Source organism: Vespa crabro, chromosome 4 (genome assembly GCF_910589235.1).
Source record: "Vespa crabro chromosome 4, iyVesCrab1.2, whole genome shotgun sequence".
In the NCBI taxonomy this organism is placed as follows: domain Eukaryota; kingdom Metazoa; phylum Arthropoda; class Insecta; order Hymenoptera; family Vespidae; genus Vespa; species Vespa crabro.
Window position 1 is genome coordinate 6,269,960 of NC_060958.1, and position 23,253 is coordinate 6,293,212.

Consider the following 23,253-nt stretch of genomic DNA (forward strand, 5'->3'; position numbering starts at 1 on the left):
AAAAAGAAAAAAGAAAAAAAAAAGAAAAAAAATATCAGACTGATCTCTCTGTGTCTTTGCATTGAGAAATTTTTTGAAACTCTGTGATGTATATATTATGTACAATGATAACACTAAAATAGTAAAGTTATTATATTCTGTGGTTTATTAGAATCCTTTATATTATTGAGAGTCAGTTATTATTTTAAGTGTTCTAACTCTAAACCTATTTGGTATTACTAAGAAGCAAAAAACTTTCTTTGATAAGTTATATTATCTTTATTTGATACGTAAAAATATGACTTGTACATAAGTTACTACTGTTCGTAATAAAATATGTCATTATAGAATTAAACTTAGCATTTATGTGTGAAAATTTTTGAGGCATAAATGATTAAAAAATAAATAAAATTAATGTTTAAAATTGCATTTAATTGCAATGTTTGGACAACCATCAGGATGATTTTCATGAAACCAACAAGGTTTTACTTTTACTGGATGTGCAGTACTAGTTTTTCGTTTTTTTTTAATATTAATAGGTGTAATTCCAGGTATTCTGAACTGTACTCTTCCTTGAATTACAGAAAATATGTGACCATTATTTCTTAGTAATGTTTGAATACCTCCACATTCATTTCTTAATTGTTTCAACATTTCCGAGGGTATTAATTTTACAATATCTTTTAAATCAATTTCACCACCTGCATTCCAAATTTTATTAGATTTTTCTTGCAGATTTATTGGGCGATATGTACACAATAATTGCGATGAAACTATTTTAATGATATCAAATATTAAAGTTTTATTTAATTGAGTGCAATTTCGTACTTGTTCTATAGGATTTCTTGGTTTAAAATTATCAGACCATGAATTAGATAAGTGTTCATTATTATCTTCTTTAATTAAACCCTCTGATGATGATGATTTTATATTTATTAATTTCTGTATATGTTTATCCTGTAAATGAGTATCTTCTTTTGAATAATTTCTCTTCCAACCAATTAAACAAATTCTTTTTGTTGATGGTATTCTTAATTTATCGATTTGGGTATCAAAACCACATATCTCAGATATATTTTTAATATATGAAATATACTCTGAATATTGGCTTTTAGATGCACTTTGCCTTTGATATTTTTTACCATTAAATTCATAAGCACAACATGGTAATAAAAAAAAACGACAATTATATGAACTACGTGCAGCAATAACTGGAATCCATGGTGTAAGTTCATCAGAATGATTTCCAATAAGCCAATCTATTTCAGGAAATAATGAGGAAGCTGATGGAACAATAGTTTGAACCTATAAATATTAGTAAAATTATATATTAAACAGGTAATAATCCACTCAGTAAATAATAAATAATAATTAAGGATTATATACATACTTCCAAACGAGTATTTTTTGGGAAATGATCCCAGATTTTTCTTTTTCGCAAATCAATTCCTAATCCTGAATATCCCTCGCTTGATAAAATATGCACAAGTAGACCATTTCCGCAACCGAGATCCAAAAATGATTGTAATTTTTTTGTGCCACTTTCATTTCTTTCATTTTCCCATAATAAAATTAGATAAGTTGCAATAGAAATATCTTCATAAACAAATTTTGATGGATCAGTATTTTCAGGCCACGTTTTGACCATAGCATCACCATATTTTATTTTAAGTTCATTATATAATTTTGCATATTTTTCAGGTGACACAAGAGATAAAGAATTGATAATAAAACTATTCTTAACTTGTTCATTTTTTATCCATGTTATAAAACGGGGGAATAATTTTTCTTTTAGCCAAACAATACTTTTATCAGAATTTACATCATCTATTTTCTCTATACACATAGAAATGATTCCTTCTTTTTCATAAAGTATTTTGTAAATTATATGTGTACCTAATGAAAGTTTATCTTTAAAATTTAATAAGTTTAAATCTTTAGAACTATTTTTTTGAAGGCACAAAATATAATTTTCTTTTCTATTAATAAATGTAAATTCTAACGTTGAACAAAATAATTGAGAATTACGAGGCAATAACTCATTTACATATAAAAATATATGTTCATTGCAATTTTCAAGATTTATGGAATCAATTATATTACAATATTCATTTATTTTTAATATCTCTATTAAAATATTAATATCTTTAGAGACATCATTCCCTATTGACAAAGATTGTATTTCTTTGATATAGTAATATACGTTCTGATTACATTTCAATTGTGCTATAAGCATTCTTTGGCATGCTAAAACTCTACGATTAATAGTATGTGGATTATTTAATAGAATATCTACGGCCTTCCAATAATGTGAAACATCTCTGCCACTATCTTCAGATACTATCGATTCAAAATTCATTTTGAAAAGTATCTTATTTTTTTATATGCACTTTACTTTCCTATTTCCTTATTGTACTGTGGATATTAAAGGGAAAATAAAAAAAGAATAATATAGTAAGTTATATAAATATATATATATATATATATATACTTAATTATATTAAGATTTATGCATTAAAAATACCTTTTGCAAAATCCATTTAGCATCAGAGAATGCTTTTTCCATAATCATTTTAACACGTTCTGGATCGGGCTCAACGGTGTGTTGTTTAAAACTCTACAGAATAATGTAAATTCGAAGAGTATTATCAAGAATTCATATGAAATATATTTTGCCAGTGAATAACGCACTAATCAAGCTGGTAAAATTATATGTAAAATATGTAAGGTTATGTTGCTACGAACACGTGACAAACTATTTCGGCATTATTATTAACTTTTTTTTAAATGCGTTTAGGACTTTATTGTTACAATCACGAACTTACTTGTTTGATAGAATGTTTATAAAATTCGTTTGCACCTTTTGGAAGTTTATTACATTCCCGTAATAAAAACTTGTATAATTGTTTCGGAGAATGAATACCTGCATTTTTTAATACCGTACTAGCCATTATCGTTGCCAATTTTAAAGTAATTTCGTATAATATAAAATGTCTACTATATTTCACCGTATTACAGTCACTCGTGTTGTATCTTTGGTTGAATCTATTACAATCGAGATTGATTATCGAAATCAATGCTTTCGATTATCGAAATAAGTATAGACAAAATTATTCAGTAATCTGCGCAGAGGAATATACTTCGATGAAATACTTTTATTTATTTTTAAGTCTCTCGCGATTTATTCTTTATATAGATCAGTCTAATTAATTAGAAGAACATTAAAAAAAAAAAGAAAAAAAAAATAATATATTATGCACTATTTAATATGTTACCTCGTATAGGTTATGCAATCTATCAAATCGCTTCCTCTGTTAGAATATAAATGAGATTTTATATGTATATAGATGTACAGCGATAATTTCTATAGAAGAAAATAATTTGAAGTGTATAATGTTTCATATACGTCAATATACTCTCCGGAATTCTATTAAATCCTACCAAAACTTACTACAATGTTGGATGCACGATAACATTGAACATCCTTCAGCTGGTCTTATTAGTGAGTTTTATTAAAATTTATTTTATTTTTTTAAGACAATAACATTCAGTATTTATTATTTTCAGTCATTGGAAATGAAATACTCAAGGCACGCGTGAAGGATACAAATTCTTACTATGCTTGTGATTTATTATATAAATGTGGTGTTAAGGTACAAAAAGTTAGTATATCCTTTGATTTTCTTACTAATAAAATAAACTTCAAGTAATTATATAATCCAACATTTTTTTTTAGTATTTAATATTTAATATTAAATTTTTATATATTTTTAAAGATATCAGTTATAAGCGATGATGTAGAAGAAATAAAGCAAGAAATAAAGAGGTTCTCTAAAAAATATACTCATGTTATTACGTCAGGTGGTATAGGACCAACTCACGATGATGTTACATATGAAGGTAAATGATAAAGAGAGAAGAAAGTATATTTTTAAGTAACAGATAATAAATATTAGAATTAATGAATAAAAAGTTGGGAGATTTTTTAGGTCTTGCGAAAGCTTTTGATGATTCGTTGCATTATCATTCAAAACTTGTAGAGATTATAAAAGATAAATTTGGTGTAAAAAATCCAACATCACCTAATTATAAAATGGCTTACGTATGTATATTCATTATACTATTTATATTTATACAAATTCTTATCTATAACTATTAATTTTAGATTAGAAACTTTTCTTATACATGATATTTCTTAGATACCAACAAAAGCTTCTTTAATATTTGGGAAAGGAGACAGTCTAAGGTATCCATGTGTAACATTAAAGAACGTATATATATTTCCTGGATCACCACTATTCTTTGAAAAATCTTTTGGAATTTTATGCAAGGTAATGTTTATAAAAACTCTTTTTAAATATTTTAATTAACATTTATTAGAAATTGACATAATGCATTTCTTCAGCAATTGTTTTTAACAAATAAGTATTTTGCAAAGGATGAAATATATTTAAATGCGAAAGAGGAATTATTTGCAAATACCTTAACAATTCTTTCAAACAAATTTCCAAATGTTTCATTTGGTTCGTATCCTGTAAGCAATAATAGGTAATAAAAAAAAAAAAAGAAAAAATATTTCACTAATTTAATTTTTTTTTATCAAATAAATTTTTTCATTATAAATTATTCCCAGCTACTACAAAGCATTCATTACCATAGAAAGTGACAACATTGAAGAAACGAAAAAAGCAAAACAACAACTTTGCGATCTTATAGGACCAGATATGTTGGTGACAAATAATAATGATCCACATATCAATAGCCTTACAAAATATAACAACTTTCTTAATAAATGTCAACAATCGTTTATATACGAAGAGACTTTGGAAACATTAATGTAAAACATCCTTATATTAATATTTAAAATAGGATTATAATAATTTTCTATTTAATATTATATCATTTGATTATTTTAGGAAAATTTATCATCATCAATCTGAGAAAATAATAATTTATTTTGATGGTAGTGTAGAATCGCAGATACTTATACATTTTGCTTACTTGGCTAATACAATATTAGGTGTAAATGAAAAACTACAAATTATTTGTTTAAAATTGTCTCCACTTTTTAGAAATGACAAACGATTAATCAAAGATATTGTAAAAAGGTACAATCTAATTTTTTTCTTTGTTTCTTTTTCAATCTTTTAATATTTAACAGAAACACTGAGATTTATGGTTTTCAGATATAATCTAAATATCTACATGTTAGAAAGCGATGTTTCCGATGATATAAAGAAATTAAGGTCGGTAAAACCGCAATTAGAAATCTTATTAGTCGGAACGGAGGGAAAGAAATTTTGTGAAACATTGGAATGTCAATCAAGAAATGATGAGATTATTGGGGAATTAAAAATAAACAATCCGCTACGTAGATGGACGCAAGAAGATATACGGATATTCGCTAAATTTTTATTATTGCCCTTTGCATGATTTCACAAACTCTTCGAGATGAAACACACGTTTTACTGAAATCCCTTACACATACACTTTTATAGCCTTGTACATATTTATAACCACGAAGGATGAAAATATTTCATTTACAGTGAAAGTACTAATAACAAAACAGGTACGGTAATAAATAATAACGATATCTTGCAACAATCTCGTTTATTTTCTTTTTCTTTTTTTTTTTACTCTAAATTATTTTATCGATCAATTAGTTACTTTAGAGAAGAATACAAGTTTACGACGTTAATAGATATTTTGATATAATCTATGTCCCATCCCTCAAAGGAGAGAGGAGCAGTCATCTCATCGTTGCGAATCACGCGCGACCTCGATTTGAAAAATCCCAAAATGCTTCCGGCAGGTTGACGGAAGTCGTTTAATATTCGTAAGGGCATGCACAGCAAGAAACACAAAAGCTTCCTACCATTGTCTACGTGCGCTTTCAATATGTCTGCTCAGCCATCCGAGCAGCGGAACTCGAATGTACATTGAAGAGGTATGAGGTTCGGGGGTGGGTATATGGGTGATGGGGAGGGTAAGAGCGAGGGTGAGGGAGATAAAGAGAGAAAGAGAGAGAAAGAGAAGGATGAAAAGGAGGAGGAGGAGGAGGGTCGCGAGATTCCAGGGACTGAAGTTAAGAGAGGGGGAAGTCTGAGTATAAGCTCGTATTACACATTTTTCAAGTGAGGGAAAAGGCTGGGTGGGAGGGAAGAGGAGGAGGAGGAGGAGGAGGAGGAGGAGGAGGAGGTGGTGGAATCTCTCCGTTTCTACCTCCTTCTACCCTTTCGAAATTTCATTTCCAGTTAAAGTATTTCTAGCTTTTTTCCTTTGAAACTTTAAAATGAGACCGGGGAGGAGAGCCCCGCTCTGTCCTCCCAACCACCCTTTCCTTACCCCCTTTTTTCTCTCTACGTCTTCACCGAGTCCGCTCTAGTCGCGATATTCTGCGGAAGAGAGGTACTATTTTTCATATTCTTACTTCTTCGTTTTTCTTACGTACATACATATATCGTTCCTTGCGAGAAATCATTTCGAAACTTCAAACGCACCTCGTTCGCGCTCTCATTGTTAAGACAAACACGGGACACTTTTCGATTAACGTTTTATACACTTTTCAAGCCCCGATTCAAGAGAATAGACGGATTTCAATTGTTAACTCTGCGAAATGTAACGAACGTCGTAATTTTCTTTTTCCCTTTTTTCTTTTTTTTCCCTTTTCCCCCATCCCCAAATGAAACTCTAACATTCAGAAAAATCGTAATATCACTCGAGTACAAATAGGTCGAACCAAATATGTCTATCAATGCTCCTCTGATTTGATATTTATATACATACACATATAACATATACATATGCATATCTGTTATCATTGTAAATACTTTGAATTTCAACCTTTCTTGTATGTTTGCTATGTCATATCTGTGCCAACGTCAAAATTATTTTCAGCTGTAATACGACATATCTACGTACGTACATATTTCATGCTTATATATGTTTATTATGGTGACTCGATTAATAATAGAAAAACAAAAAAAAACAAGAATGGAGAACATAAACGTGATTCAGTTACGTTTTTAAAACTATTTTTTAATACGTCCTTTTGATATAACCCTTATCGCAATACATTTCTCTATATTATAGGAATCGACAGGGGAAAGAGGAAATATTTCCTGGCTACCCCTCCATACTACTTCCCCTTCGCAGTCCCTCCCAAGCCCCTCTCTGTCCCATTCTTCCCCTCTTCTATCCCATCTGCCTGCCGCCTCCCCGTACGTCACCAATGGGGCTTTTTCGAGCAAAGGAACTTTATAAAAATACCGCGTTCATCGTCATTTCAATTTCGGTTAAAAATATTGAAGTACACCGGTGGTATTTTTCAAACAAACACGAACTCGCACGGGCCTGGCTGCTGGCACAGACTAAACCAGCGGGGGTGGGGATAGGGGATGGTGGGGAAAGTGTATATAATGCAAGCGCGGCGCAAAACGGAAATGGATAAAATACTATTTCAGCTTTTCTATAGCAATGCCAGTTTAATATCTGTAGAAATTGTATTGGTTCTTTTATAAAGGAGCGGGGTGCGGGGTGGTGGAAAAAATAAAAGAAAAAGAAAAATAGAAGGAAAAAGAATCAGTGTGGAATTCAACGTAGAATAACGTAATACCAAAGTTACCGTAACATTTTTATGTATATATATATATATATATATATATATATATATATATATATATAAAGTACATATATTCATACGTATATACATACGTAGATACATATATATGTATATATGCTAAGATAAAGAGAGAGAGAAATACGAATCCTTTACGAGTTTACCGACGATGTTCTACGAAGTTTTCCAATTAATTAACGAGTTGGTACTACTCCCTTGTTAATAGATAGAATCCCCACTGTGCCTTCTCTTCGAAGGAATTACATCATCTAGCGTTACGTGGATCGTCTTGAATTTGATTTAGATTCGAGATTGAAGATTTAATTGTACATACATACTTGCGTACTTATATATATATGTATCTATCTATATATATATCTATGTAAGTATCTATCTATCTATTTATGTATATGTATATATATATATATATATATATATATATATATATATATATATATGCATGCAGAGAAGAAATTAACGAGAATAATGAGGAAAAATAAGGTATACGCCGAAAGGTACGATCTTCTTAAACGATCGTTGAACGTTTGCTCACATGCGACCATTTTGAGGCGGTTGTAGCAGACGAAGTAGACAGGGGAGTCTCGTATTTCAACGGAGTATTTCATTTGAGTTTGGAATTGATTGCTCGGCGGGTTGAAGAAAGTTGGTGGGTTGGGGTGCTGAGAGAGAGAGAGAGAGAGAGAGAGAGAGAGAGAGAGAGGAAAGTAGGGAGGGAGAGAGAGGGAGAGAGGGAGAGAATATAGAAGAGGGTGCGCGGGTTGGTTCGTTGGAAGGGAGCCTCCAAGCTGAAGAGGAGGATACGAAGGGGGAAGTGGCACAGGGTCAGAAGGAGAGGGAGAGTGAATATATATTCGGTGAGAACAGAACGGCCGAACGACGAGAGACGGAATGGAACGAAACGAACGTATATTTCCAGAACAAATATTTACGCGAAAGAGGTATAAAAAGAGCGAAAATGTGTTTTCTGTTTGATTTGCGACTGTATTTTTCTTTCCGGCCCGACTGCCTCACCTCACCTCATCTCGTCTCTCCCTTCTCTCTTTCTCTCTCTTCCTCCTCCTCTCCCCCTCCCTCTCTCTCTTCATTTTCGTTTTCTCTCTGTTTCTAACTTCCTCTCTCTCTCTCTCTCTCTCTCTCTCTCTCTCTCTCTCTCTCTCTTTCTCTCTCTTCATCCTTCCTCTTCCTTCTTCTCTTTCTCCTCTTCCTCCTCTTCTTCTTCCTCTTACTCTTCGTGTGCTCTCCATCCCACACACGATTTCCCTGTTTCCCTTATTTGCTTTTATTCGAAGGCATGCGCTCGCGGCTGCAAACTTCGCTAATTACCTATCCCATTACTACCACCTAGAAATTTCGAAAATCAATGAATATAAGCTGCGAATAATTTCTCTCTCCTCCCTCTCCCTCTCTCTGCCTCTCTCTCTCTCTCTCTCTCTCTCTCTCTCTCTCTCTATTTTTTACTCTCTCATCTTTCTTCTCTTTTTCTTTTCATCATATTTTCGCCTCTCTCTCTCTCTCTCTCTATCTCTCTCTCTCTCTCTCTCTCTCTCTCTCTCTCTATCTGCTCTACGAATGGCAATCGAAACTTTTCGAGACTCGTTCTATTTTCCATGCGACCAACCCATCCCTTTCCCATTCCAAGGCGTACTTTTTAATCACAAAAAGCTTTATTTTTATTTTTCGCCTTCATCGTCGTTAGCTCATCTTGTGGTCGGTCGAACGAGTCCGAGACGTTATCAAGATATCTCGTCGGAGCATGTGTTGTCATCGTCAGAGCTTGTATTATTACTCGCAACATAAAGTCGAGCAAATATTGAAATTGTTAACTCTCGTCATCCTCGTCGAGGTAAAGAGGAAAGAGAAGGAGGAGAGAGAAGAGTAGGAGAAGGAGTAGGTGGAGGTGGAGATGGAGGTGGTGGTTTCGTCACGAGTGAAGTTGCCGCGGTATAATCATCACATAAATAACGAAGTATAAAGTTTCCTCTAATAACAAAAGTAACTGGGAAGCGAGGTAGAGTATGAGAGAGAGAGAGAGAGAGAGAGAGAAAGAGAGAGAGAGAGAGAGAATAAAGGCAGATTCGTGGAAGGGGATCCGACGGAGTGAATCGTAAGTGAGCTATGAATTATGCATTTGGCCATCGGGGGTGCTCATCCAACTCTTCGACAACCGGCTAGAAATTCCTCCGTAGAATTTAAAATTCGAGAAGACATAAGAAACGTCGTTTACGTGAACCGTTAAAAGTGACCGATGAGCGGCCACCAATGAAAAGTACCTTCTGTTTCCTTTTACAACTACTTTTTTACCTTTACTTTTTTCTTTTTTTTTTTGTATATTTCTCTTCTTTTACTACGTGATTGATAAAGAAAGAGTATCGAGATAAGAATATTCAGAACTTATTAATAATCTTTCATAATATTTCAAAAAGAAATAACACGAATCTGATGATTTCGGATAATAAAGAGTATCTTATAGTAACGTAACTAGAGCTTGAATTTTATCACGAAAATTGTTAAGGAAATAGACCGATCAAAAGAGATTTTATGTATAGCAATGATTTATTCGTGGTTCCTTTCGAGTGTTTCTTTTCTTTTTTTCTATTTTTTTTCTTTTTCTTTTAAGTCGAGATCAAAGAATAATTAAAAAAAAAATATATATATATATATATATATATCGAGAGAAAAGATTTACATCGTTAGGAGGATGTCATTTAACGCCAGATTTATTTACCAATCATTAAAAATGACTGACTGCAATTGTTTTTATAGAAATTTCTATTTTTACATTTTATCGCACGTTTTTTCAAGGCATTGCGACTTTTTCTATCTATAAACAGATATGATAGAAGTATATAAATTCCTTTTTTTTCTCTCTCTTTTTTTGTTTTTCTGAGATACATACATATGAGATATACCTTTAATGCATCAGAATAATAATTATTATCGATAGTTCCAATATTAAATCGACATAGACAATATAATTTTGATGATAATAATATATATAATTAATATATAATAATAATTTAGCAATAATAATAATAATAATAATAATAATAATAATAATAATAATAATAATAATAATAATAATAATAATAATAATAACAATAATAATAATTTATAGTCAATTTCTATGATAAAAGTTTTATACAAATAATTTCCAAAGAGTATTATTATCATTGCGAGATGACACAAACACAAACGTACACATAGAATGAACGCACAAGAATTTCGCAAGGGAACGGTTTATCTTTTACTAAGGCTACTTTTGTTTTACGATTATTCTCTCCATCCACTATTCGCTCGTGATTCACCGCGAAAGGGAAAAGCATTTTCCCCGCTTGAGAAACTGTCGCACATATCCCGTAAACCGGATATAGAAGCTTCGAAAATATCTCGCGAAATTACCGGTTTGCTTCGAAGCAAAACGCTTCTCTAATCTCCTACTTGGGTCTGTTAAGGAAAGTAAGGAGAGAAGCTAACTCCCAGGAGATTATCGTTTTACGATCTCATTTGCAAATTGCCGAATGACGGATAATGACGGATAATGTTTGAAAGGTTTACCTTCTCTTTTTCTCTCTTTCTCTCTCATTTTCTCTCTCTTTCTCTCTCTCTGTTTCTCTCTTTCTCTCTATCTCTATTTCTCTTTATGTCTATCTATTTATCTCGTTTCAAGAGATAGTCGTGTTAACGCTCTTCTCGAGAATTCATTGGATTCATTCGAGAAACAAGATATAAGAAATATTTTTTCAACTTCTTTTTCTTCTTCTTCTTCTTCCTTTCCTTCCTCTTTCTCCTCCTCCTCCTTCTCCTTTCTTTCTTATCTATCCTTCCATAAAATCAAGTTAATATGAAAGTAATGTGATCTATATGCAATTTCACGGATAAAAATAATCTATAAAGAAAAAATCTTATGGAATTTTTTTTCTTACTTCTTTCTTTCTTTTTTTTTTAAAAGGATATCTACTTATTCGAAATAGGTACGAAAAATCTTTCTCGTAAGGGTTTAATAAATAAAGTTTTCTCGATGACATTGGCGTTGATTATGTATGAGTTTAAGTATGTATAACGGTTCGATTAACTGGAAAGATAATGATCAGTTAGGTAGTCACCTACGACATAATATCCAAAATATGAGAAACCGAATCTTCGAAAATGGTCTCGGATTACGGCACGAGGCCGTCAGGTGGCAAGCAGAAACTTTTCTCTCCTTCTTCCATCACATTTATCTGTCCCCTTTGTGAGCCTACCTTGCGTTCTACTCTTTCTCCTTCGTCCACCCTTCTCCTCTTCCTCTTCGTTTTCTTTCTCTTCTTCCTACTCCACCATCACCACCATCACTACCAACCTCGTTCCTTCTTCCCTTGGTTTCGCTGTTCTTTTCTCGGGAAGACGTTGTTAACGGCCGATGGAGGCCACCTGTTAGTCAATGTTCTCTTTCCCTCTCTTTCTCTCTCTCTTTCTCTCTTTCTCTCTGTCTGTCTTTCCTTCTTTCTCTTTCTCTCTCTCTTTTGCTCCTTCGCAGAACGTTCTCTTCGAAAGGGTGCCCGTTCGAAAGACTAACCGGGTATCGGATTAACTTTGAACTTACGATTTTCTTTCATATTTGAAAACATTCGATATCTCTTTTGCTAAATCTTCGATGCTCGTTCACACTATATAAATATATATATATATATATATGTATGTTTGTGTATATATATAAGTATATAAATAGCGTATATCGATTTAAGAAACAAACAAAACTATATATGACTATCATATGTCGATTATTTTTCCTATCAAATTATTCTCTCTCTCTCTCTCTCTCTCTCTTTTTCTCTTTCTTAGTCTTTCATATTAAGTATTATTATTATATTTAATTATCTTTTATATATATATATAAAAGTTTTATTATATCTGATAGATGTTTGTCTATTTCCGTGAATATAAAAGAAAGCATTTTTTACACCTCTTTTCTTAACAAATATTCGATACAGCATTGTCGTCGTCACCATCATCCTCGTTATCGTTGTCTTTGTCGTTGTGATCGTCATCGTTGGAGGGCTCCAAAGCAATGTTCCTCTTTGAAAATCCTTTCGCGATCGATTCACGTTCGCGACAGTCACAATGAGAGAGAGCTCGTAAATCAGACTACAATTGTTTTTAAAGAAAGAAAGAGAAAGAGGAAGGGAGAGAGAGAGAGAGAGAGAGAGAGAGAGAGAGAGAGAGAGAGAGAGAGAGAGAGAAAGAAAGAAAGATCGTTTTATCGGCATTTACAAGTGTAATATCGTCTTATAAATCATGCAAAAAGCGACGATCGTAAATTCCATTCTCGTACGACAACGACGATGACGACGACGAAGACGACGGGCACGACGAGGACGACGAGGACGACGAGGACGACGAGGACGCCAACGACGAGGAAGACGATGACGATAGAAACTGGCAGGGTCCCGAGATAGTAGTCTCATAAAAGATGGCCTGCCAATTGAACAACCGATCACCCTATTCTCGATCTTCGATGTAACGTCGATTATTCTACGAGGATTCGAATGATCTAAAAAGAATAACGAGTGATTCATATATTCTTAATGTTAGAAGGATAGATAAAGATAAAGATAGAGACAGATAGACAGAGAAAGAGAGAAAGAGAGAAAGAGAGAAAGAGAGAGAGAGAGAGAGAGAGAGAGAGAGAGAGAGAGAGAGAGAGAGAGAGAGAGAGAGAGTAATGAATGATATCGTTAATGATGAATTAATTGAAGTAATAATAAGTATATGTGTATTCCAAATGAATATTATATATATATATATATATATATATATATATATATATATATATATATATATTGATTTTGGAAAGAATCGAACCACCTGTGCTTGCACCATCTCTTGTATTATTTATCTACCAGTTCCTTCTCATTCTACTTGGCGTTTTACTTGCGAGCGTTCGAGTAAAACGTGTATACGTAGAGTATTCATCTCGTATTCTTGTTTACCTTTATTATATCCTCGGTATTGATCCGTCGAGAGGGAGTTTGGAAGAGTAAAATGGGTTGAAGCCTCTGTTCGGAAGGAACGTTGAGAGAGAAAGAGAGAGAGAGAGAACGAGAAAGAGAGAGAGAGAAAGAGAAAGAGAGAGAAAGAGAGAGAGTGAGAGAGAGAGAGAGAGTTTACGAACTTTCAAGAGTTTCAAGTGTGCTTCTCAATACGCGAAGTTTGCGCAAACAGAAAGTTGTAGAAACGGATAATGTCGCGGATAAATCAAGGAAATTTGATAAATCAACAGCGGTAGAAGCTCCGTTAATTATGTCTTATATTCTCGTCTTTCCCTCTGGCATCGTCTGGTTTCACTTGCGAAACAATCGTTGAGCTTTACCACGAACGAAGAACATTCGTTCTTTTTTTTTTTTTCTTTTTTTTTTCTTTCTTCCTTTCTTACGATCAATTCGACAAAATTTTAAACGGATCGTTCGTCCGTCGCTCGTTCCTTTTTTTTAAAGTCTCGACACGAAATCAATTTCTACGAGACTTTCTGACTACTCGTCGTGGATTTCGTCATCTCGAATTTCCAACTCGATATCGATTCGAATTCAATTCGTGATAGATAGATGTGTATTTTTTCTCTTTCTTTTTTTTTTCTTTTTTTTTCTTTTTTTTTTCGAATAAATGTACAGACGAGCCAAAAATTCCTAAGTTAGTGGTTTTACTCAAATCTAAAATGAAATAGAAAAAGAAATAAAAATTAATCTAAAATGTTTCGAAATATATATTGAAAAGGATATTGAAAATCATCTATAAACTTTTAACCCATCCATTTCGTTTCTTGTAGTAACACAACAATGGGATCTAATAGAATTGAAGATATGATTGCAAACAGGATAGTCCGTTGGATGGTTTTCATCATGGTTGTATTTGTTATTTCCTTTTCTTTTCTCGTTTATCTTTCTATTTTCTTTTCTTTTCTTTTCTTTCCTTGCTTCTTTCTTCTCGTTTCGTAACATATTCGCTCGACATGTGTTAAACTCAAACTCCGTCGACGTCTTATGATGCATCATCTCGTTCGTCTTATTCTCGGATTCCTGGGTAAAAAAGAATGAAAGAGAATGAATTGAAAAAAAAGTGTCAAAAAAAGAAAAGAGAAAAAGAGAAAAAGAAGTGAGAACTTAGGACGATGTTGTAACGTAACGGAGACGATATCACGTACGACATTTTAACGGTTCCGAGATAGATATTCGAAGTATGTCGAATACAAATTGAAGTATCAAACTGAAACGAGGAAAGAATATTTCCATGTAAATAATCAAAAACATATCGGATAATAACAAACGTCTTAACGCGATAAACATTCCAATCGATTTTTTTCACCTATCGTAATATAAGAAATAATCAAAACATTACGCGTTCTTTCTTTATTTACATCACCATTCAAATACATATATATATATATATATATATATATACACATATATAAGTATGTTATTATTACGCCGTCCTTGTTTCATCGAGAGGACGACCAATTTTCAAAATACAGCCGCCATGATACTTTCGTCATTTACGCATCAGCGAGGCAACAATGTCGATCGAGCTGCGAAAGCGTCCAGACAAATTAATCAAATTTTCAATATTTCAATCATCGTTGTCGTATATTTTTCGTAATAATTAAACATAGGACCTAATCAGGATTAACAGGTAATACAAATTTTATTTGTTCTTTTATATTATTCACGATTATTTTAATATTTAAGTTTATCGTTGGTAAATGCTCCTTGTACCAACGTACCACACAATTTTACGATATTACTACTCGTTATATTTAACGTAATATTTAACACAAAATCTAATTATACAACAATTTCGACAAGCGTATAATATAGTTTGAAGTAGTTGCGTATTTATTAATTACGATATATATATGTGTATGTGTGTGTATATACCATGTTATATCATGATTTATTTGTACATACACACGTTTGCGAGCCGAGCTGGGCCGAGTTGATTTTATCTCATTCGGCCCTATTCGGACCTATTCGATCCCTTTTTGATTCTATTCGATTTTATTCGGTCCTACTTGATCAAGTTCAATCTTAGTCGGTCCTATCCGGCCCTATTCCTTCCTGATTTATCCTTTTCGATCCTGTTCTACCTTGTTCGATTTTATTCGATTCTATCCGACCTTATTTGATCCTATTCGATCCTTTCGATCCTTTCGATCCTATTCAGTCTTTTTTTATCCTATCCCATTCCCAACTTTTCTATATTTCTACCTGTCCTAACTTTTTGCTTAACCAATGACAAATATCATAGAATGTAGATGCTGGATAAAAAAATGTTTCGAACATGGGTTTATTTTTTGGCGTGAAATAAGATGTCGTCACAAAAATTATAGGCGTCCATTAAAAATACACGATGTAATCTTTGAAATAATCTTTTAAAAACATCCACCGAATTAGAGATAAATAATGCCGCTATATTTGTCCCTCTTAAATCAAATCCTCGTGTTCTTGAAACTTATATTAAGAAAAATTCATCTTTCTCGAAGTCTTTAGTCAATTGACATAACTCACCATTTTATATATGCCCATATGTATAAAAGTTAATGCATTAGCAATCGCAATGACATCACGTTATGTCATCTTTGCCATTATTATCGATGAATTTTATTTTATTTTTTACTTTTTTATCTATAACATCGTCGTCCGATCAACACCTTTCTTCGCCGTAATCAACGTGAATAACGACGAAATGAATACTCCTATTGAATTATTTTTTTTTTTTTTTCGTTAAGCGTTCTATATTTCTTTTCTTTTCTTTTCTTTGAATGAGTTCGGAGTTTTCAGGCTTTTTTCTTTCTTTTTTTCCCTCGTTCGTTCGAAGAAAAAGGTTCAATCGAGTTCACCGCGATGCATTTCGCCTTCCTCGTCCCTCCCTCCACCATCCATTTACCTCCCGCAACCACCCGCATCCTACCCGCATCAGCCCATCCCCTACCTCCCACAACCTGCAACCCTCTTTCCCGTCTTTCTCATATCGCGAAATATTCCTACGGTCGTGTATCTTTACAGTCGGAAGAACTTCTGACCCACTTTCCTTTATGGCGCCATTCCATAAAACTTTCGTATAAATTGCATTTAGTAAACGTTGGTCGAGCCGACGTTCTTAGTATCCTAGTTCCCATCGCATAACGAACCTTGGATCGGGTTCGATCGGAGCTTTCGATTCAGAGTTACGATTCTGCTATACAAACGGGTTGAGAACTATAGAGCTATATCTATATAAATTGTATTATATACATATATAATATGTGCAGGTATATAAATATATATGTATGTATGTATGTATAAAAGTATATGTATGTATTGATATTATTCGACAATCAAAGGGAAGGAAGGAAGGAAAATCGAGGGCTTATTGACATTTGAAAAATAAAATCTGAAAATGTTGCAAGCGCAACTATTTATAATACGATTTGTTTTAATGAACGATTCATCAAAGTGCAAGGTTATATTGTTATATATGTATGTATTTATTTATTTATATATGTATGTATGTACCGACTGAAACTCAGCGAAAAGCTCTGAACGTTGATAACACCAATACGATAGTGCCCCGCAGCGGCAAGCTTTGAAACTAATCATTTAAATCATTTCTCTTTTTCTCTTTCTTTCTTTCTCTCTTTTCCTCTCTATCATCCCCTTCTTTATGATTCTTTTTCATCGACTTTCCATTATCACGAAAATATCGTGTTAACCAATTATCTATCCGCTTTTTCACGATTCTTCTCATCGAAAAAATATCCCCGTCGAAAGTTTCATGCGAAACGTGAGAATACATTTTTAGTATCTTTCCATTTAAACTTTCTCTCATGCTCTTTCTCTTTATCTTTCGTTCGTTCGTTCGTTCGTTCCTTCTTTCCTTCCTTTTTTATTTTTTTTTCTTTTTTTTTTTTTATTCTTTTCTCGAATGTATATTCACGTTGCATATAAACGACTTTTTATCGCGGAGAGAACTTTAAGACTGCGATATCCAATTTGTTCCTTTTTTCCTTTTCTTTTTTTCTTTGTTTTGCTTCTTTTTCTTGCTCCTCCTCCTCCTCTTCCTTCTCCCCCTCTTCTTCTTCTTTTTCTTCTTCTTCTTCTTCTTCTTCTTATTTACGCCCCTGCTTGCTCTTATCTACATATCTCGTCGGTTTATTTCGTATTTCTCGTATCCTTGTAACAGGCTTAATACGCGGCTACAATGTCGGAAGAGGGCTACTACTGCATTCGCAGAAAGCAAGCACATAAGCAGTTTCAGTACGGGCCAACTAGTTGCTGTATCTACAACTCGAAAGCTCATTTCGAATGGGAGAGAGAGTTCGAAAGTTTTAATTTCTTCGGTTTACGGTAGGTTTTATGAGGCATCGAAATGCAGCCGCTATACCTGCCGGAACGAGCACTTCTACGAGTATACAAGAGGGTTGAGACGAGAGAGGTAGGAAAGTAGGTAGGAGAGAAAGGGAGGAAGAGAAAAAGAGAGAAAGAGAGGGAGAGAGAGAGATTGAGCAAGTGGAGAAGGGTAGAAGAGAGAGGATAGTGAAACTAGGAAAGTCCGTGGAAAGCCTGCTTACTTCAATGTTTACTTACCCTTCTCCTTTTCCTCCTCCTACTTCTCCATCACTCGCGGAATTCTCTCTGATTATCGAAGCAACTTTGAGATTTCTTCGAGTGTGTAACGCAGGTCTCAAACTATGCAAGTATATATATATATATATATATATATATACATATGTAACTGGTCGACCGTGTTAGTCTGGTCGACGTATGCTCGTAATCGTAATAAAAAAAAAAAATTATAAAAAAATAAAAGCCTGTCCTGATTAAGATCAAGTTCAACTTCTAGCTCTTGTCCTTTGTTTATTTTATTTTTATTTGTTTATTTTTTTTTCACTTCTCTTTTTATTTTTTTCTCTTGCCTCCCAACCCTCCGCATCTCCCGTCGAAGATTAATGAATGACGTTACACTTACACGCATATATATAGACAGCCATCACACATGCATCTGTTCTTCACGTTCGCTATGGACCACGGCTCAGCCAGTCGAGATACACGACCAAAGGGGTGTTATGTGGTCGCGGCGCACAGGTGTAACGGCCTCGTAAATCAAGCCGATGCTAAATTCCGGCCATTTCGAAGCAGTAAAATGACAGGCCGCAATAATAGAGAAAGCCGCGGACACTCTTATTGGACTGGGAGCAATAAAAATCTGAAATGGTAATTCACGAACGAATTTTCTATGATGATAGTTCGTCGAAGAAAGGAATCCGCGATTACTGTCACTTTTAATGTCTAACTCGTTTCTTTCTCTCTCTCTCTTCTTTTTTTCTTTTTTTTTTCCTTCTTTTTCTTCACTTAGATCACTCTAAACGTACGAGTATTTTCATTTGATACGATGGAAAGGAGTAACCTGAAGAAAGAGAAAAATAAAAAACAACAACAAAAAAAGAAGAGGAAAAAAAATAACCTGTAGCCGGGAAAAAAAACGATGACGACGTTAAGTAAACACGAATGTGGTTCTTGTCCGCTTCCTATGTTTTATGTATACGCTATGTATGTATATACGTACGTACGTATGCATGTGTTATGTATATATGTATTTATGTATGTATCGAGTGCGTCGTAGAAAGTAACATTATATACTCAGCGACGATTCGACGAGAGGAAATACCAGAACGAGATGCTAAAATGTATTCATGGAAAATGTATAGGGATTAATAATCGTAAAAGTCTATATCCTTGAAGAGCGATAAAACCGTAGGCAATATTCTTTCGTAGTTTCCATACCCCTCGAGCTTTGCACTTTTTGCCCCCTTTCGCATCATCGAACTACCACTCAACCTCCCCAACCTCTAGATTTTCTCTCTCTTTCTATTTCACTCTGTCTATTTACCTATCTATCTATCTATCTACCCATCTATCTATTAATCTCTTTTCTATTTTTACCAATCAAATCTCATCTCGCACGTTTCAAATCATTTTTTGATATATCATCCATTTTTTTCTTTTTCTTCTTTCCTTCTTTCTTTCCTTCCTTCCTTTTTTCTTTCTTTTTTTCCTTTTTTATTTTGTTATCTTTCAAAGTAAAGCCTTTGAGAATAGATCCGTATTCGTGTATTCATCGATTATTATTATGATTTTATTTATTTGAATATTTCATTTCCTTCTTATTGAATTGAATAATCGATGATACAGGTAAGTACCAACATACTATATTTGTATTTTTGAATCGTACGAACCGGATAGAATTAAAAGTAGTGAAAAGAGATAAGAGTGAGTTGAGTGGGTTGGGGGGGGGAGAGGATGGATGGGTGGATGGATGGATGGATGGGAAGGGAGGAAAATGAGGGAAGAGGTAAAAGACAAAGGCAAAGTTTTATAAGAAGAGGGGAGTGGGGTTGGGGGAGGTCGAATAAGAGTAGGGAGAACGAACAAAGTATTAATTAGAGTTTTCCTTTGAAAAAACTTGATGGATACAAAACGTAATAACGACTGTAGTTGTGGGATGGGGATAGGAATGGGGTGATGAGGGGGAGGGGTTCTTTATGCGGGGAAGTAGAATTTTATTAAAGCGCAAGTACCACGATACGTACCTACATATATATATATATATATATATATATATATATATATATATATATATGTCTCCTTACGTACTTAGTTACATATGTATGTACTTATATAGAGTACATGCATATATATATATATATACATACACAGATATATACATACATGCGTAAGTACTTAAGTACATGAACGGTACGATCTTATGTAGATACTTACATGTATAATACTTGCAACACACACGTTCACGGACAAAAGAGGACAAAGAGAAAAGACTCTACTTCTTTCCCTACGTCTTTCCTTCCTACTTAGAACCATCCCCTCTTGAAAGTTTCTTCTCCCTTTCGACGTATTTTCAACCCCTCAGTTTCTCCTTCTTCTTTTTCTCTTTCTATTTCTTCTTCTTCTTCTTCTTCTTCTTCTTCTTCTACTCCTTCTTCTACTTTCTTTCTTTCTCTTCTTCTCTTTCTACTTTTTCTTCTTCTTCTTCTTCTTCGTCTCGCTCGTAACTTTACGCTCAACGTCATCCATCTTTGTCTCCACCTACTTCTCTTTCTCTTTTTAATCTTTTTCCATTTTCTTTTTTCTTCTTTTTTTTTCTCTTATGCCGTTTAAAAAGAATTTATATGTTTGTCCTTTCGTTAATTTTCTAAAAAGATTAAGATCTATTTAAAATCGACATATTGATCTTTTCATTACGATATGAATGGATTATTATCTAATTTCGATTTAGATAGAATATTTGAAAAAAAACCCGATATGATTTATTAGATTATTTCCTTTTATTTTTATATTTTACGATTGGTTCGCTTTTTTTATGACCACCTCCCTCCTCTCTCTTTCTCTCTCTCTCTCTCTTTCTCTCTTTCTTTCTTTCCCTCTCCAACTTGACAAAATAAAGGAGATTTGCAAGAACGCACACATCTAAGTTACTAAATTTGTATGAACGTGCGCGCATGTATTGTTGCCATAGATGAAACGTTTTCAGTATTCGTAAGTTCAAGGGAAGACGATTACGAACGATAAATATCTTTCTTTTCTTGGACATAAATTCAAGAGATAGAAAGATATATAGAAAGAGAGATAAAGGGAAAGAGTATGAGAAAGAGGGTTAGAGAGTGAGGAAAGACATAGAGGGAGGTGGCGCAGGTGGCGAAGGAAGTAATCATCGCGGTGGTGTCTCTTGTTTCTCCTCTCGCTTGGAGGCCGCCTTGTCCTCCTTCTCGGCAGCGTTTGGGGTGGCTACCCGGGGGAATCAATAACCGAGAAGAGAACGCGTCGCGCCGGTGGGGAGTAGAGCTAGGTAGTCGTATAATGTTCGAGAGTGGGGGTGGCACCGCCCACGGCACGCGACCAGCACGCGACCACGTCGAGCAAGCAACCCCTTCCAATGGCCTCCCTTCCACAACGTAGCTAGCAGCCCGTACAATAACGACGACGACGACAACGACGAGGACGAGGACGAGGACGAGGACGAGGACGAGGATGACGACGGGGACGACGTCGACGACGATGAGAAGAACGATGAGAGTTTAAGAGAAGGAGAAGGAGAGAGAGAGAGAGAGAGAGAGAGAGAGAAAGAGAAAGAGATGAAAGATTCTCGTTCAAACCACCCTCCAAACACCATCACCGAAATCTCGACTGTTGGACCCTAGTATTTTTAACGTTAGATACCAACAAAACAGCCCTTTTCTTTCCTATTTTATTTTTATCTACGATTAATCGACCATTTCAATCGTCTGGAATATACCTGATTATCCCTTGGTGATAATCAAAGTAGATTTTAATTGGTGTAAAAAATTGTTCTCCGATTTTTTCTCTTTTTCTTCTTTTCTTTCTTTCTTTATTTCTTTCTTCTTCTTTCCTTTTCTTTCTTTTTTCTTATTGTTCTTTTTTCTTTACATGTTACTCGAAATAATCCCACATTGGCGTGTGATTCGATAGAATCGATCGATCAGTAAAGTGCTTGCGTTATCGAGTACCATTCGAGTAGTGTATGTATGTATGTATGTACTTAACGCACGAGAGAAAGTGAAAGAAAGAGAGTGAAATGGAAAGAGGGATGGAGGAAGGAAGGAAGGAAGGAAGGAAGGAAGGAAGGAAGGAAATGTTTGAGAGGAAGCATAGCGAAACAGCTCAGAGAGAAAGAGCAAGAGAGACAGACAGAGAGAGAGAGAGAGAGAGAGAGAGAGAGAGAGAAAGAGAGAGAAAGAGAAAGAGAGAGAGAGAAAGCAGGGAGGGAATCGATAGCAGCGTGGCACGCGCCAAGCAATCCCTCCTCAACCCTCTTAACCGCTTCATCCCTCGCTCATTCTCCCTTTACCACTTGCTGCTCACCACGCCCGACCCTGATTCCTGCCGCCGTGGGTTTCCTAAGGGTTGTAAACCTTCTAAGGTGGACCATCCTGATCCGTAACACAACCATTAAGGACCCTTCGACGCCCTGATCTCTTTCGTTCCTGCTTCGTGGCTTCTCGACTCGAGTCCATTTTATTTTCTCTCTCTCTCTCCTTCTCTCTTTCTCTGTCTCTCTCTCTCTCTTTACTTATTTGCTTCTACTTCTTTACGAACGAAGCAAACCAAGCCGAAGGCGATGCTTCACGCTTTTAAATCATCTTCTTAAGCTTCAACAGGCTGTTCCTTTGACTCTATCTATCTTTCTTCTTTTCTCTCTCTCTCTCTCTCTCTCTCTCACACACTCTCCTCTCTCTTTCCGTTTTTCTCCCTTTTTTTTCTTTTAATCCTTTCTATCCTTTCCCTCGTCTCTTTTTATCTCATGAAGTTTCTCAAGAAAAAAAAAAAGAAAAAGAAAAGAAAAAGGAAGATAAAAATAAAAAAATATGAAAAAAACCATTTTACTATCGTACACGAAATTTATCTTCGATTATAAGATAAAAATCCATTCGACAATATTATCTTTTTTTCATTCGCGAAAAGGCAAAGAAAGAAAGAAAGAAACAAAAAAAGAAAGGAAAAAAGAAAACGAGCAAAGAGATAGGAGACATCATCATATCGCGTAACGATATAATAACAATGCGAAACTGTGTTTATGGTAACTGTATCTTA

General features: G+C 34.3%; 3 protein-coding genes and 1 long non-coding RNA gene across 11 annotated transcripts in view; 2 read left to right on the forward strand and 2 right to left on the reverse strand.

The window, feature by feature from the left end:
• Positions 1 to 238: 238 nt before the first annotated feature.
• On the reverse strand, positions 239 to 3,372 carry LOC124423381 (probable tRNA (uracil-O(2)-)-methyltransferase). The gene is made up of 4 exons (XM_046961047.1): positions 3,255 to 3,372; positions 2,504 to 2,596; positions 1,370 to 2,394; positions 239 to 1,284 (listed from the first exon to the last, which is right to left on the reverse strand). Exons 3-4 carry the CDS (start codon positions 2,336 to 2,338, stop codon positions 391 to 393), a joined length of 1,863 nt encoding a protein of 620 aa, XP_046817003.1. The 5' UTR covers positions 2,339 to 2,394; positions 2,504 to 2,596; positions 3,255 to 3,372; the 3' UTR covers positions 239 to 390.
• On the forward strand, positions 2,570 to 9,493 carry LOC124423385 (FAD synthase-like). Of its 6 annotated transcripts, XR_006942056.1 has the most exons (11): positions 3,347 to 3,481; positions 3,547 to 3,641; positions 3,756 to 3,879; positions 3,969 to 4,081; positions 4,179 to 4,310; positions 4,385 to 4,527; positions 4,613 to 4,816; positions 4,896 to 5,087; positions 5,166 to 5,548; positions 5,716 to 5,926; positions 9,315 to 9,493. XR_006942056.1 is itself a non-coding variant. In XM_046961056.1 (10 exons), exons 2-10 carry the CDS (start codon positions 3,373 to 3,375, stop codon positions 5,410 to 5,412), a joined length of 1,359 nt encoding a protein of 452 aa, XP_046817012.1. In that variant the 5' UTR covers positions 2,570 to 2,681; positions 3,327 to 3,372; the 3' UTR covers positions 5,413 to 5,583. The 6 variants fall into 6 exon arrangements, 3 of the variants coding, with proteins under 3 accessions (XP_046817012.1, XP_046817014.1, XP_046817013.1); XM_046961056.1 differs by lacking the exons at positions 5,716 to 5,926; positions 9,315 to 9,493 and adding an exon at positions 2,570 to 2,681 and having other exon boundaries at positions 3,327 to 3,481; positions 5,166 to 5,583; XM_046961058.1 differs by lacking the exons at positions 5,716 to 5,926; positions 9,315 to 9,493 and adding an exon at positions 2,575 to 2,681 and having other exon boundaries at positions 3,470 to 3,481; positions 3,531 to 3,641; positions 5,166 to 5,583.
• LOC124423386 lies at positions 8,075 to 20,110 on the forward strand. 2 transcript variants are annotated; one of them, XM_046961059.1, is made up of 4 exons: positions 8,075 to 8,556; positions 17,810 to 18,061; positions 18,610 to 18,840; positions 18,983 to 20,110. In XM_046961059.1, coding segments are annotated over exons 1-4 (534 nt in total). In that variant the 5' UTR covers positions 8,075 to 8,506; the 3' UTR covers positions 18,984 to 20,110. The 2 variants fall into 2 exon arrangements, 1 of the variants encoding a protein (XP_046817015.1); XR_006942058.1 differs by lacking the exons at positions 8,075 to 8,556; positions 17,810 to 18,061 and adding an exon at positions 14,801 to 15,280.
• Positions 13,417 to 23,253, reverse strand: part of LOC124423387 — an 11,637-nt gene continuing 1,800 nt past the window's right edge. Inside the window, exons 2-3 of one of the 2 annotated variants that reach the window (XR_006942060.1) lie at positions 14,399 to 14,670; positions 13,417 to 14,304 (exon numbers count right to left, since the gene is read on the reverse strand). This is a non-coding gene — a long non-coding RNA (uncharacterized LOC124423387). Of the gene's footprint in view, positions 14,305 to 14,391; positions 14,671 to 23,253 lie in introns of both variants that reach the window. The other variant, XR_006942059.1, reaches the window with a different exon arrangement.

Coding starts and splice junctions, on each gene's coding strand:
- LOC124423385 (XM_046961056.1), top strand. CDS start 3,373: ATGTTTCATATACGTCAATATACTCTCCGGAATTCTATTAAATCCTAC. Junction 4,082..4,178: donor CTAATTATAAAATGGCTTAC/GTATGTATATTC, acceptor GATATTTCTTAG/ATACCAACAAAAGCTTCTTT. Junction 4,528..4,612: donor TATCCTGTAAGCAATAATAG/GTAATAAAAAAA, acceptor AATTATTCCCAG/CTACTACAAAGCATTCATTA.
- LOC124423386 (XM_046961059.1), top strand. CDS start 8,507: ATGGAACGAAACGAACGTATATTTCCAGAACAAATATTTACGCGAAAG. Junction 8,557..17,809: donor CAAATATTTACGCGAAAGAG/GTATAAAAAGAG, acceptor TCCTTGTAACAG/GCTTAATACGCGGCTACAAT. Junction 18,062..18,609: donor AGAGGGTTGAGACGAGAGAG/GTAGGAAAGTAG, acceptor GCATATATATAG/ACAGCCATCACACATGCATC.
- LOC124423381 (XM_046961047.1), bottom strand. CDS start 2,338: ATGAATTTTGAATCGATAGTATCTGAAGATAGTGGCAGAGATGTTTCA. Junction 1,285..1,369: donor CAAAAAATACTCGTTTGGAA/GTATGTATATAA, acceptor TAATATTTATAG/GTTCAAACTATTGTTCCATC.